At 39.2% G+C, this 12740-nt stretch overlaps 1 protein-coding gene across 2 annotated transcripts in view; it reads right to left on the bottom strand.

Annotated features, from left to right (window-relative positions):
* Plcb1 (phospholipase C beta 1) overlaps positions 1–12740 on the bottom strand; it is an 855615-nt gene that overhangs the window by 241518 nt on the left and 601357 nt on the right. For both annotated transcript variants that reach the window (XM_004661511.2, XM_004661510.2), the window contains exon 11: positions 4148–4305. In XM_004661511.2, the coding sequence (XP_004661568.1) occupies positions 4148–4305 (158 nt within the window). The remainder of the gene's footprint in view (positions 1–4147; positions 4306–12740) is intronic.

Below are 12740 nucleotides of genomic sequence, written 5' to 3'. Positions count from 1 at the left end.
TACATCTCTGCAGAAATCCATCTTTCCCAAACATGACTAGAGGAAGCAGGATGGTGTGGTGATAATTTTGTCCTCTCTGGCCATCTGAGTCCCACACTTACACTTCCAGCAGACAGAAACGCCGTGCTCTGTGCTGGATTAAGCCTCTAAGGCTGGCAATGACTGTGTAGACGAAGTGGAGAAGCTGGCTTCCGGACCTAGTAAAGGAACATTCATGGAGCCTGTGACTCAGGTATTAAAGATGTGGTGAAAGAACTACTCGTAGGTCAAGTGCATAGACAAGAGTTATTTCAAGAGACTTTGATGGAAAAGGCCAGGAAGCAAATGTTCCATACAAAATAAATACACCCTCAAGTGTGTTTGGTGTTTATTCTATCCCTAAAACTCAAGGAACTTTTAAGACTAAATGTTAATAGAACTGTTACTATGCTGACAGAGGGTGGGCCTGGGCAGGACATGCACATGCAGAGGGCAGGCCCCCTCAGCACCATCAGGAGGGTCTGCACCACAGACAGGCAGCGGGGCCCAAGCCACATGGGCCCCATCCCGCCATCTTTTGTTCGTCTCATCTCCACTTTCTCTTACAGAGACTACCAGCTGTGCCTGGGACCTCTGATAAGCGACGAAGGACAATGGCAGGGGATGGAAGGGAGCAGGGAAGGAAGGAGGGATGCTATCAAAATCAAACAATGAAACCACTGATTTTTCCACTAAAGAATATGCAGGTTGGGCTGGAGAGATGGCTCAGTAGTTAAAGCCACTTGCTTATAAAGCCTGACTACTTGGGTTCCACTACTCAGGACCCACGTAAAGCCAAAGCCAGGCACACAAAGTGGTACATGCATCTAGAGTTTGCTTGTGTGACTAGAAGCTCTGGTATACCCATTTCCTCTTCTCCCTCTGTTCCTCCCTCAAATAAATAAATATAAATTTTAAAATATTTTACTTATTCATTTTAGAGAAAGAGAGAGAGAAAGAGAAATGGGCATGCCAGGGCCTCTAGTCTCTGCAAATGAACTCCAGATATATGTGGTACCTTGTGTATTTGGCTTTATGTGGGTAATGGGGACTCGAACGTGTGTCCTTTGTCTTTACTGGCAAGTGCCTTAAGTGTTGAGCCCTTTTCATATATATGGTCAGAAGTAAAGTCAATATCATATTCAACATTGTGATATTTAGTGAAGGGTGACAGTAGTTTTCTCTAATTGTGCAGTGTGGCCTATATGCACAAGTCTCCCATAGCCAAATAACTCCAGGGTGGGTGATGCAGGCCTGTAATCCTACCACTCTGGGGACAGATATAGGAGGTATAGTTGGAGGGACCAGTGGGCTACATGGAGAAACCCTATCTTTTCAAATACTGAAGGTGGACTGGAGAGATTGCTTAGTGGTTAAGGCACTTGCCTGTGATGCCTGAGTCCCCAGGTTCAATTCCCAAGAAACTATGAAAGCCAGATGCACATGGTGGCTCATGTGTCTGGAGTTTGTTTGCAGTGGCTAGAGACCCTGACACACCCATTATCTCTCCCTCGCCTCCCCTTCTCTTGTAAATAAATAAAAATTAAAAAGTATATAAAAACACTTTGTTTAAAGGAAGAAAGGCAAAGTTAAATTCCTTTTGATACAACATACTTAGTATACAACAGATATTACGAATGATACCTCTGCAATACATATGTTTTTGTTATAGTCTAATACAGTACCATTGACCAGAACAATCCATTTGTCTAAACTGAAAATTGGCTGTCCTTCAACAATCCAGCTTCTCTTTTGCTATTCTGTTAAGTGATAGCTGCTTATTTTTATGTCAGTTATCCCAGAGGTATAGGGTCAATTTTCCCAAAGTTATTCCTGAAAAGTTACTTCCCAATCTTAAAAAAAAAAAAAAAATAACAAAATCCCAAGTCACTCAAATTTCTTCTGGTGACTTTAATATTAAATGTCTCCTATAACCTCTTATTCTTTGAATACTTGGTCCCCAGCTGGAAGCAATTTGGAAGGTGAAGCCTTGCCAGAGGAAGTGGGTTTCTGGGGGTGGACTTTTGTGTTTTACAGCCTGTGAGGTCACCATTGTCAGAGCTAGCTCACCCTTGCTGATTTCTTCCAACTGCTGTGGCAAGAAATGATGCCCAGCCTTTTCTCTGCCATGTTTTGCTACCAAGATGAAAGTTTCTTTTGAAACTCTAAGCTCAAATAAACCCTTTCCTATAATTAGCTGCTTCTAATCAGGTGTTTTGTGCCAGCAATGATAAGGGAACTAACACCACCACCTCCTCTTCACCTTTTCTCATGTCTCCTGTCTGCTGAGTGCCCCTCATATAGTAGACTGTCTTTGTTACCAACCCTAATGATGCTTATGTCTAAATTCATTCAATATTCTGGCCTCTTACCTGCAAACATCAAGAAATCTAATGAAAAATAAATGCTGGCGAGGATGTGGAGAATTAGGAACACTCATCCACTGTTTGTGGGAATGTAAGATGGTACAACCATTTTGGAAAGCATTATGGAGACTCCTGAAAAAGCTGACTATAGAGATACCAACAGACCCAGTTATTCCCTTACTGGGCATCTTACCTGCAATTTTCAGTGGCCTTGTCCCCAATTCCCTCAACTACCCACACATTTGCCCATGTTTCCTTGGTGTTTTAGGGCTACAGTTTGTGATCCTGAGCCACTTCTATTCCAAGACCCAGGTAACCCAGGTAATGGGACTTATGTCTGGGGACATGGATCTTATCCTCTGGCCCTTGATTTTTTATTTCCTTCCAAAGTGCTAAGAAATCTGAGTCAGCTACGAGAACATGTTCCCCAAATCCAGCACAACCCCTTCTAGATCATTCTCAGGGGACCTAGGACCCTCAATTTTCTCATTAAATTGACTTCAACCCCTTGTGGATTGTTCTTTGTAGGGGATAAAGGTTTGGATATCTTGGCTTGGATGTTCATACTCATGACTGTGAGGACCTTTATGTTACAGGATGGAACTGTGGATGGAAAGTGAAGGACAAAGGAACACAGTCTCCTTCACAGGGTTTATGAAGGTGTGATCATAGCATTATTTCTGCTTCACAATAGCAGCCAATCTATCACAACACAATCTTACTTTCTTTAACCCTCTTCCAAATCACCTAATGTAAACTCAAATCCTGACAATTCTCCCAAATATTCATGGTGACACCACTGTTCCCCAAGACATGTGGTCTCATCATCATGAGCAAATAAAGTCAGTTTTGACTACATGCATGTTACAATAAGTCTTGGGCTAGTATGCATTCACAATCTAAAAAGTAGCCTGAGGAGTGGGATTTTACAGCTATTCCATTCAGACCTGAAAGTATGAAATCAAGATACTCGCAAACGTGAAGCTTTGACATCACCAATATTATATGTAAAAACATTTGTTTTTTCAAACATTTGGATCTCAAATTCTCAGATTTTAGAGTTTTGGATGTTCTAAACTCTATGTAAATCTGAAATCTGAAACTTTTGGTTCCAAGCATTTCAGATAAGGGATATTCAAATGATATCATAATAAAACAGTAATAATACAAATAGAAATATATGCAAGAATACTGACAAATCTCAACAAGGTAGAGTGAAAAAACTGAATAAAAATATATCTAGAATATGAATTGATGCAAATCAATTTGAATTATCAGTAAAGATTTCACTCTTTAGGGCTGTCCTTGAAGTTGTACAGTTCTAGAATGTGAAAAGTAGTGATCACAGTGAGGACAGTCACCTCTGGGGAAGGAAGGTCATTCTGATAAGAATGGGGAGTGTTACTGGGGTGTCAGTAAGGCTTTGCTTTTGACTTAGGTGGTACTTCCATAAGTGTGTACTTTATATTCATTTAGTTAAACTGAACAAGTAAGTCTTATATATTCTTTGCAAGTATATTTCACAATGATAGAAGGAAAGAAAAAATAAGAAAATACCCTTTACTGAGTCAGGTTCTTTAGAATACGGTTAGCATGCTTTAATCCACTCCATGTCAGTCAATAACACATATGTAAAAGGCTATATTTTATCTTCTCAAAGTACAAACATGATTCCCAGTCTGTGACTTTCTGTCTGAGGAAGTTTTAGTCCAAAAGTATCGGGTACCCCAGTTGCCTCTTTGGGCAACTGCCACTCACTTTACCTTGAAGGATATTTCTGTTGTCATGGTGAAGCCATGGGTGATAACAGGCTCTTCCTCTGCAGTCCTCCCTTTCCAGCAGTCCAGTTCCACACAACGACACCCAGACAGGAGCACTTGGCGATACATCTCGACAGAGGAGTTCCCAGCCAACTGGCCAGCTATAAGACAGGAGAGAAAAGCAAACTCAGAACTCCATGAATCCAGCAAGATGGTGAACAAGGGTTTCCTACAAAAATTCCTCAACAATATCAAATGAGGCATTGGTGAATGAGGCGTGGATCTCAGCCTTTCTTTTGCTTCAACCTACCAGAAGGCATAAGCCCAGGTGACATCATAGTTTCCTACTGATGGGTTGGGGGAAGGGAGGAGAGGAAGGAGGACATTGCGATAGAAACAATGACATGTTTATCATCTGTTCATTGTGTTGCTGTTCATTGTTCAGGTTTTTGGAGTCAACATTTAATAAAAAGAATAAAAAACAAGAGCTGGAGAAATGGCTCAGTGGTTAAAGACAGTTGCTTCTAAAGACTTACAGCCTAGGTTTGATTTCCCAGTTCCTATGTAAAACCAGATGCACAAAGTGGCTCATGCATCTGGGGTTTGTTTGCAGCGACAAGAGGTCCTGGTGTACCCATTCTCGCCCTCCTATCTCTCTGTCTCTGTGCTTGCAAAAAACAAGTTAAGTAATTAAAAAACAGCAAAACTCTACTGGGTAGAACTATTTTACATTTTAAAAAGTCCATTTTGGATAATGAAAACAGCAGAGAACAGTTCAGTTACCCAAGTTTCTAAAGATAGGAAATAGAAGCCATGCAATTCTGCTTATGGAGCAGATGACTTAATGTAGTAGGCTCACATTAATCCACAGATTCCATTCTCATCAAAATCCCACCTGACTTGTCCTTTCTTCATTTTCTTACAGAAACTGACATACTGATCCAAAATTTCATATAGAAATGTAAGGGACCTTTATCAGTCAAAATAATTTTGAAAAATATGAACAAAATTATACTATTCAAAGTAGTATGGTAACAAATAGAAGCACAATAGAAAAAATACTAGAAATGAGTGCAGAAATAAACTTTAGATTTAAGTCACTGTACTTTCAATAAGGTTGTCAAGATAACTCAGGGGGCAGAAAAATTAGCCATTTCAATAGACTTACCTTGGACAACTGCATGGTCACATGCAAGAAAATAAATTTGGATTCCTATTTCATACAAAATACAACAAATTAAGTCAAAAAGGATCAAATACATAAAGTGAGAGCTAAAATATAAGAAGTCTGGGCTGGAGAGATGGCTTAGTGGTTAAGGCGCATGCCTGAGAGGCCAAGGACTCATGTTCAACTCTCCAGGTCCCACACGAGGCAGATGCACAGTGACACAAGTGCTCAATGTTGCACATGTGCACAAGGAGGTGCTCACGTCTGGAGTTCGGTCGCAGTGGCTGGAGGCTCTGGAACACCATTTTTTTTTCTCTCCTCTTGCATAAAACAAAAAGGCAAGTTTGTTGAGAGCTCGCCTCAAAAAAAAAATATCAAAGTCTTAGAGGTAAGCATAGGGGTAAATTTTTGTATCTTTGAAAGTTCACTGTTTGTATAGATGTGATACAATAAAACACCCAACAAAGGGAATAACAAGTAAATATCAAAATTGAAAACTTGTGGGCTGAGGTAATGACTCAGTGATTAAAGGTGGAATCTGAGTTAAATCTTTGGGCTTTAGGTACAAACATGACATTCTAAACTATTCAAAATATCATAAGATCACTAAACAGCCAGGGGCTTTCTGGTAAAGAGCAAAGGCATGCCACTGTCCATTCCTTACCACTAATCCAAATGGCCCTGTCAATCACCTACACAGGAAATGCCTGTCAAGGAAGCTGTCTATTCCAGAGACCATAGACAACAATGCAGAGCAGGACTAACCATGTAGTTTGGTGCAGTGGTTTCTCTGGCTATGTCTGCTCTCATCCTGTGACAGTGTTTTCACACACAAAGATACTTTCTCATCCTCCAGAGTGCCCCACTTGACCTTGTGAATAAATGACCTGACCTATGTGCTGTACTCTGTGCCCTGCCCTGTCTGAGCTCTTGTTATGGAGCTCACCAGAATTTGGGAGCTGAGATCCTGTCAAAAGGAATAAAAGCTGCAATAATGAAGACAACTGAGAGGAATGAAGAATGTATCAGGCACAGATGTCAATCTACTCTTCTCTCACTTAAGTTAGTGGAAGTCATAAATTTATCCATAAAATTACTTTTCAAAGATTAATAATAAATTGAAACAAGCATATTATTAAATGTATAGATTGATGTCATTGGCTTTTCATGTTAAAAGTATATCATGCATATTTTTATAAATATAGATATATAGCATATTTTTTTCCTGAGTAAAATTTTTACTATGTGGCTTAAATTGGTCTCAAATTTAAAATTCTCCTGCCTCATCTTCTCCAGTATTGGGATTATAGGAACAGTTGGATTTTAATAGCTGTTTAGAAGATTGTATGTTGACAAAAGCTGTCAAAATGACTTTGAGAGGGACAACATCTGCTCTGTGGAGACACATAGGAGAAAGAAAATGAGATTAAGCTGACTGGCTTAATTTTATTTTTACATGGATGTCACAACAGTCATCCATCAGTGTAACAAAAAGATGACATTCCTGAGCTCTATAGAGCTCTAGTAAAGGTACTGAAAGGCTAAGTAGATCTGTGAAAAATGGGGCATTTAAACACACAAATGTATTTGCAAAAACAGAAATGCTGACAGAACAACCTAAAAAATTCTTCATGCTGGGTAATCAATTTGCTGTTTATAATTGCTTCAAAGTTTATTGTCATTGCCAAACTATACACATCTCTGTTGCATAATGAGCAAAGGACTGTGGGAGGGAAGATTAACTATTGTTTGACCCATCTCTGCTTGTCCACTGAACTTAGATTGAATTTAGAGCTGAAGCTTCACTCCAGAATCATTCACAATGGAGCCTTGAGTCACAGCTTACTGGGGTGTGTCATTTGTGGTGGCTGGTTACATTCACTGTGAAACTTACGGAAGACTAGCTTATTTAAAGAAAGTGAAGGATTTTAATAATTATCAGATTATCTCATCAAAAGTGTTTGTTCCTGAAAGAAACTGCATTAGTATTGAAGAATAAAGCAGGTATATGTGTGTGTGCGTATACATCTGGGGAGTCACTGAAGTTGTGTTACTGACTCCATCCAACACCATCACACACTGTGAAATTACTATTTTATTAATAGATTGATGATTGTCATTAACATTGGCAATGATGCTACCATGGGTTTAGAAGGTAAAGTTGATGCTATAGTTAAATAGATGACTACTGTGAACAGTTCTCCAAGAAAGCTATATGAAAGATGTGGTAGAAGGCTTGACCTTGGCAGACCAGAACATCCTGACTGGAGGCAGTCAGAATATTGTAAGGTCAAAGCCAAAATTACTATTAGCTACCCTAGGTCTTTGAGTAGTCAATTACATTAACTTTTGGGGGGAGATGATATGGATGGGATAAAACATGCAGTCCAAGCAGGCCTCCAACTTTCAATCCTCCTGCCTCAGCTTCTTAAGTGGGTTCTGGGTCTGCCTTCAGTTATCTGTATTTTATATCTGACCTAACAACCTTGTAACTTATAGATGTCAGTATATATCACTGAGTTTCAGAGACCTCAAGCCTCCACAAGGCCTAGCACATAGGGCTATAAGATAACATCTGAAACCCATAGCAGAGATTTCTTCCCTTTACTAAACCTGTCTATCTAACCTCCCACCAGCGCCGCTGGCTAATGTAATGATTTGTGACTTTATTTTGTCCAGTGGTCACAAAAATTCATGTGACCTCTTCCATAGTGGAATATGTCACTGAGGATAACCTGACTCTGTTTCTGGGCCACGGCTCCCATAGTAGGCTCAGCATAAATTGCTTTCTTATTTTTCTCTAAAGGCAGTGTCACTGTCTTATGCTGACAATAAGTAAGTGAAGCTGGAGTGCTCTGTCATCGATGATTCAGTTTCTAGAAACATTTCTTTGCCATTTAAAGAACAATTAGAAAGAATTTAATGTGCTTTTCTAGTATTGATCAGTCAATGTTTGTGAGATGCAAAATAATGTTCAAGCATTAAAGACTGTGTTTATTACAATTCAACACTTAAAATCATTAGAATCCCTCCAAGGTAAACTTCTTATGAAAGGGTAGGTTGATCTCACCCCTTTTTCCTGCTGCCCCAGTGAAATCATGAATCTTTCTTTTTTATTTAAGTTTTTGTTTATTTATTTGCAAGCAGACAGGGAGGGAGAGATAGCGAAAGAGAGAGAAAGAGAGAGAGAGAGAGAGAGAGAGAGAGAGAGAGAGAGAGAGAGAGAGAGAGAGAGAGAGAGACAATGGACACATCAGGGCTTCTAGCCACTGCAAACAAACTCCACATGCATGGGCCACTCTGCATTTGGCTTTACATGGCTACTGGGGAATCAAACTCAGGCCCTTAGGCTTTGCAAGCAAGCACCTTAACTACTGAACCATATACCCAGCCCATGAATCATTCTTGGTTGTGAATTTGAGTGCTAGAGGATGACTTGGCTGAGAAAGTATGGAAGGATACAAAGTCATTCCCACTCCTGAAAAAAATCATTTTAGCCATATGTCATCAGATTTAGGGTCTGCACATATTCCCAAACACTCTGTGCAAGGCCCTGGTCACTGTGGATGAGAAACTGACCTCACCTTCCTGACCTTATCATCCAGGGAAAGGTGGCAACAAATAGGGCTCTCATTTAGTAGGTAGCTTAAACTCTCATCAGAACTGAATACTTCAGGTCATGCTTTATTGCTCTTTTTTCTTGCTAGTAACAATATCATATTTTGGTTCTTATGTGCCTCACAATCCTCTCCTCAGTGCTGGAGAAAATCTAGAATCTTCTCAGATGGTCATGGCAGTTCCATGTCTATGATTGTATCAGCGTGGGCCCAGAAGTTCTCATGTAATTTTGACCATATGTAATAGGACATAGAGAGATGTCGACTGGTGAAAGAAAGGTCTCGAAGAGCCTCTAGGAATACTGTCTTCATTTCCCTCCTAGAGAGGCATGTAAACCAAAGACCTTTCCAGAGGTATGAATGGATGTTGGTTTATAGACAGGCCATGGTTAGTAGGACAGTCATCTTGAAACCACAGTAACTGAAATGATAGAAACCACCTGGGTTTCTGATAACATCAGTGAATTCCCAATTGAATTGAATCAACTATTAAAAATATTATTTATTTATTTATTTGGAGAGAGAGAGAGAGAGAATGGACACACCAGGACCTCCTACTCTGCAAATGAACTCCACACACATGTGCCACTTTGTGTTTCTGGCTTTACATGGGTCCTGGGGAATTGAACCCAGGCCTCTAGGCTTTGTAAGAAAGTGCCTTTAACCACTGACCAGTCTCTCCAGTTCCTTGAACCAATTTTTAACCACTCCTCCTTGGATGCCTTGCTGTGTAAGGTAATTAATTCCTTAATCTTTTAAGTCATTTAATAACAGTGTCCTATTACACTCAACCACAAGGGTCTCTGAGTTTTATTTTTATTTTTTTAATAAAGAAAAGAAGGTAAGCATGTCATTTATAGGTAAATTTAAACTGGGTGTATTAATTTACTAAGCTCATGTCACATCTTCTGTTCATCTTACTACCCAATTTTCTTATATCTGTGCATAGGTTATGTCTTAAAAAAAAACAAACACACAAACAAAAAATGGTAAGTGCTTGCATATGTGAGGAACTAGTGAGTGGAGAAGACGTGAAAGAAGGGAGTAAGTAGCACTCCAGCTAAGGATGAATGATGAATGAATGGTACAAGAGAGATCCAAGTGGGCCTTTCCAACAGCCAAGGAAACTGACACGTGGCAAAGAGGTGAATAGTTATTTGAGGCATTACTGAGATAATTATGTTACTGAAGATAACCAAAGATAATGTTTTTCAACATTAAATCTCAAATACTGTGTTTTTTCTTAAGCCAAATAAAGATATTAACTTTGCAGATGTGCCCATTGCCTTGTGTGTATATGAACCATTATCTCCTCTGCTGCTGGTGAGTGAGAAGGACATGAGTCTGCTAGGGTTCGGCTTGAAATGACTGCCCTCTGCTCTGTCTCAGGAGGAGTTCTCCTGGAGCCACAAGGGTAGATTCTTCAAGGAGACACAATTTAGTACGTGATGACTACTGGGGACACCTCCACGGCCATTCAAAACTCTCGGAAATGACTATCATAATTAAAAACCAACTCATTCTATGCTATATTTTTTCTCAGCAACTTAATTTATGTTTCCTTTTGGATTCATCCTGATACTCAGTAGGGAGCAATAATGAGGATAAAAATAGACATAATGATAATGCATTGCTAAATTGTTTTTCATACTGTATATTTGATTTCTATAGTCCCTTTGAAGGCTCAAAAGAAAACAGTCCACATATTAGAATTCTTCTTTTTTGGACTTAGATTGGAATGTCTCAAGGAATACCAGTTCATAGAGTGTTCCAAGAAAAGCAGTGTGGTGACGAGGTTGAAGCAGTGCTGTCGGTCACCTTAGTGACTAAATCTTACAGTCTTTCTCTCCTGTATTCAAAACATACCAGAGCAGCAGCTAACTTTTGTTTGCACCCAGCATGTTATAGCCTTAAGTGAACACCAAAGCCTTTCCACTGTTACAAACCACCCCTTTGAAATAAGGTTTCTATAAAGTTTCCAATTGCTCTGAAAATAGGTGTAAAGTATAAAACCTAACTTATTTTCTCACTGTTGATTTTTAAATTTAATTGGATTCTTTTGGGTTAGGCTTTGACTGTATTTTTATTACATAGCATCCTTAATTGGTTTTGGGAGTTTGGATTATTATAGCAGAGATGTTCCATTTATCAGAAGGCCCCTGAGAAATGAGAGTTCTATATTAGCTTTATGTGTGATTAAAACACCGATTCTACCATTAACATGTGAAAGAAAAGCATGTTTTGACCCATAAATCTAAAGATTTCAGGCAAAATCTTAGGAGCCTATATTAACATTTTTATATGATATTTTCTCTCTTTCTTTTTCATCTTCCTTCCTCCTTTTTTCCCTTCCTCCCTTCTTTCTTTTCTTCTTAATTTCCTAATTTTATCAAATTCTGGAACAAAGTAATATAATGAGAGTTTATTTAGCATAATTCAAATCTACATAATTACCAATCATGGTATAATAATACACAGCTTAGAAAAGGGGACAAGAACAACAACAAAAATTATATAGTTACTGAAGATCACAACTGAACTTAGCAGAGGTAACAGAGTTTCAAAGTTAAGTGTTTGTAAATAAGTGCACACTGATGTTACTAGAAATTAAATCATAAGACATCCAGAATCATATAAATGAGCCAAATGTTGAATTTGAAAATAATTATTTGAGGTCTTTCTTCAACAGCACAATGAGTTTGGGAATATAACTAAGTGGCAGAACACTTGCCTAACCTGTGAGAAGTCTGGTTTCCATACCAAGCATAGGAAGGGAAAACAAAAGTGAGTCGTGAGTCCTTCTATTTACAATAGCTATTTCACTTTGTCTCCTCCTAAGAACAGTTACCCAATAATAGGCTAACACTTTCAAGGGCGTTTGTTTGTTTGCTTGTTTGTTTTTCAAGGTAGGATCTCACTCTAGCCCAGGTTGACCTGGAATTCACTATGTAGTCTTAGGATGGCTTCAAACTCACAATGATCCTCCTAACTCTGCCTCCAAGGCATGTACCACCAAGCCTGGCTCTCAAGGGATTTTATTGCCATGTATTCATTGTACAAAAGATGGGCTTCATGTAAGTATTTTATACTACATGTTTTGTTTGTTTGCTTGTTTTGAGGTAGGGTCATGCTCTAGCCCAGGCTGACTTGGAATTTGCTATTTATATAAGGCTGGCCTTGAATCCTCCCACCTCTACCTCTTCATTGCTGGGATTAAAGGTGTGTGCCACAATGCCTGGCTACTACATATTCTGATTTTAATCACTCCCCAATTTCCTCTCTCCTATTTCCCCTCACCCATCCTCCTGGTCCTCATCTTTTTCCTAAACAGTTCCCTCTCTGTTTTCAAGTATTTTTTTTTCTTAACATCTAAATACTATAAAGAAGAGGAAACATGAAAAATTTGTCTTTCTGGGCTTGGTTTATTTTGTTTAACATTACTTATCACCCTTTCCATTTCTTCAGTAGACCTAAACAGATAACTCAAAGGAATGCTGAGTAGACACTCTACTCCCTTACACTTGCAGGGCCTATAGAGGTTTCAAAACAGGACTGAAAATTATTTGACACTTTTCCTCTCTTTGGATATTGGTAGACTTATGACTCTGCTGACGGAAATGACATTATTTGAGTTTCAGTGGTCAAAGTGTAAAAATGCAGTGAAGCTTTCCCCATGTTTCCTGGAGTGCTCTTTCTTATAGCCCTCGAGTGGCCATGTAAGAAGTTTACCTTCCCTGGGATGGCCGTGCTGTAAGGAAGCCCAAGCTACCATGTGAGGTTTGTTATATGAAACTAGGTTCACAACCCTAAC

The sequence above is a fragment of the Jaculus jaculus genome, chromosome 8 (assembly GCF_020740685.1).
Source record: "Jaculus jaculus isolate mJacJac1 chromosome 8, mJacJac1.mat.Y.cur, whole genome shotgun sequence".
Taxonomy (NCBI): domain Eukaryota; kingdom Metazoa; phylum Chordata; class Mammalia; order Rodentia; family Dipodidae; genus Jaculus; species Jaculus jaculus.
The sequence above is the reverse complement of the archived record's forward strand: the minus strand, read 5'-3'. Positions and strand labels throughout refer to the sequence as shown.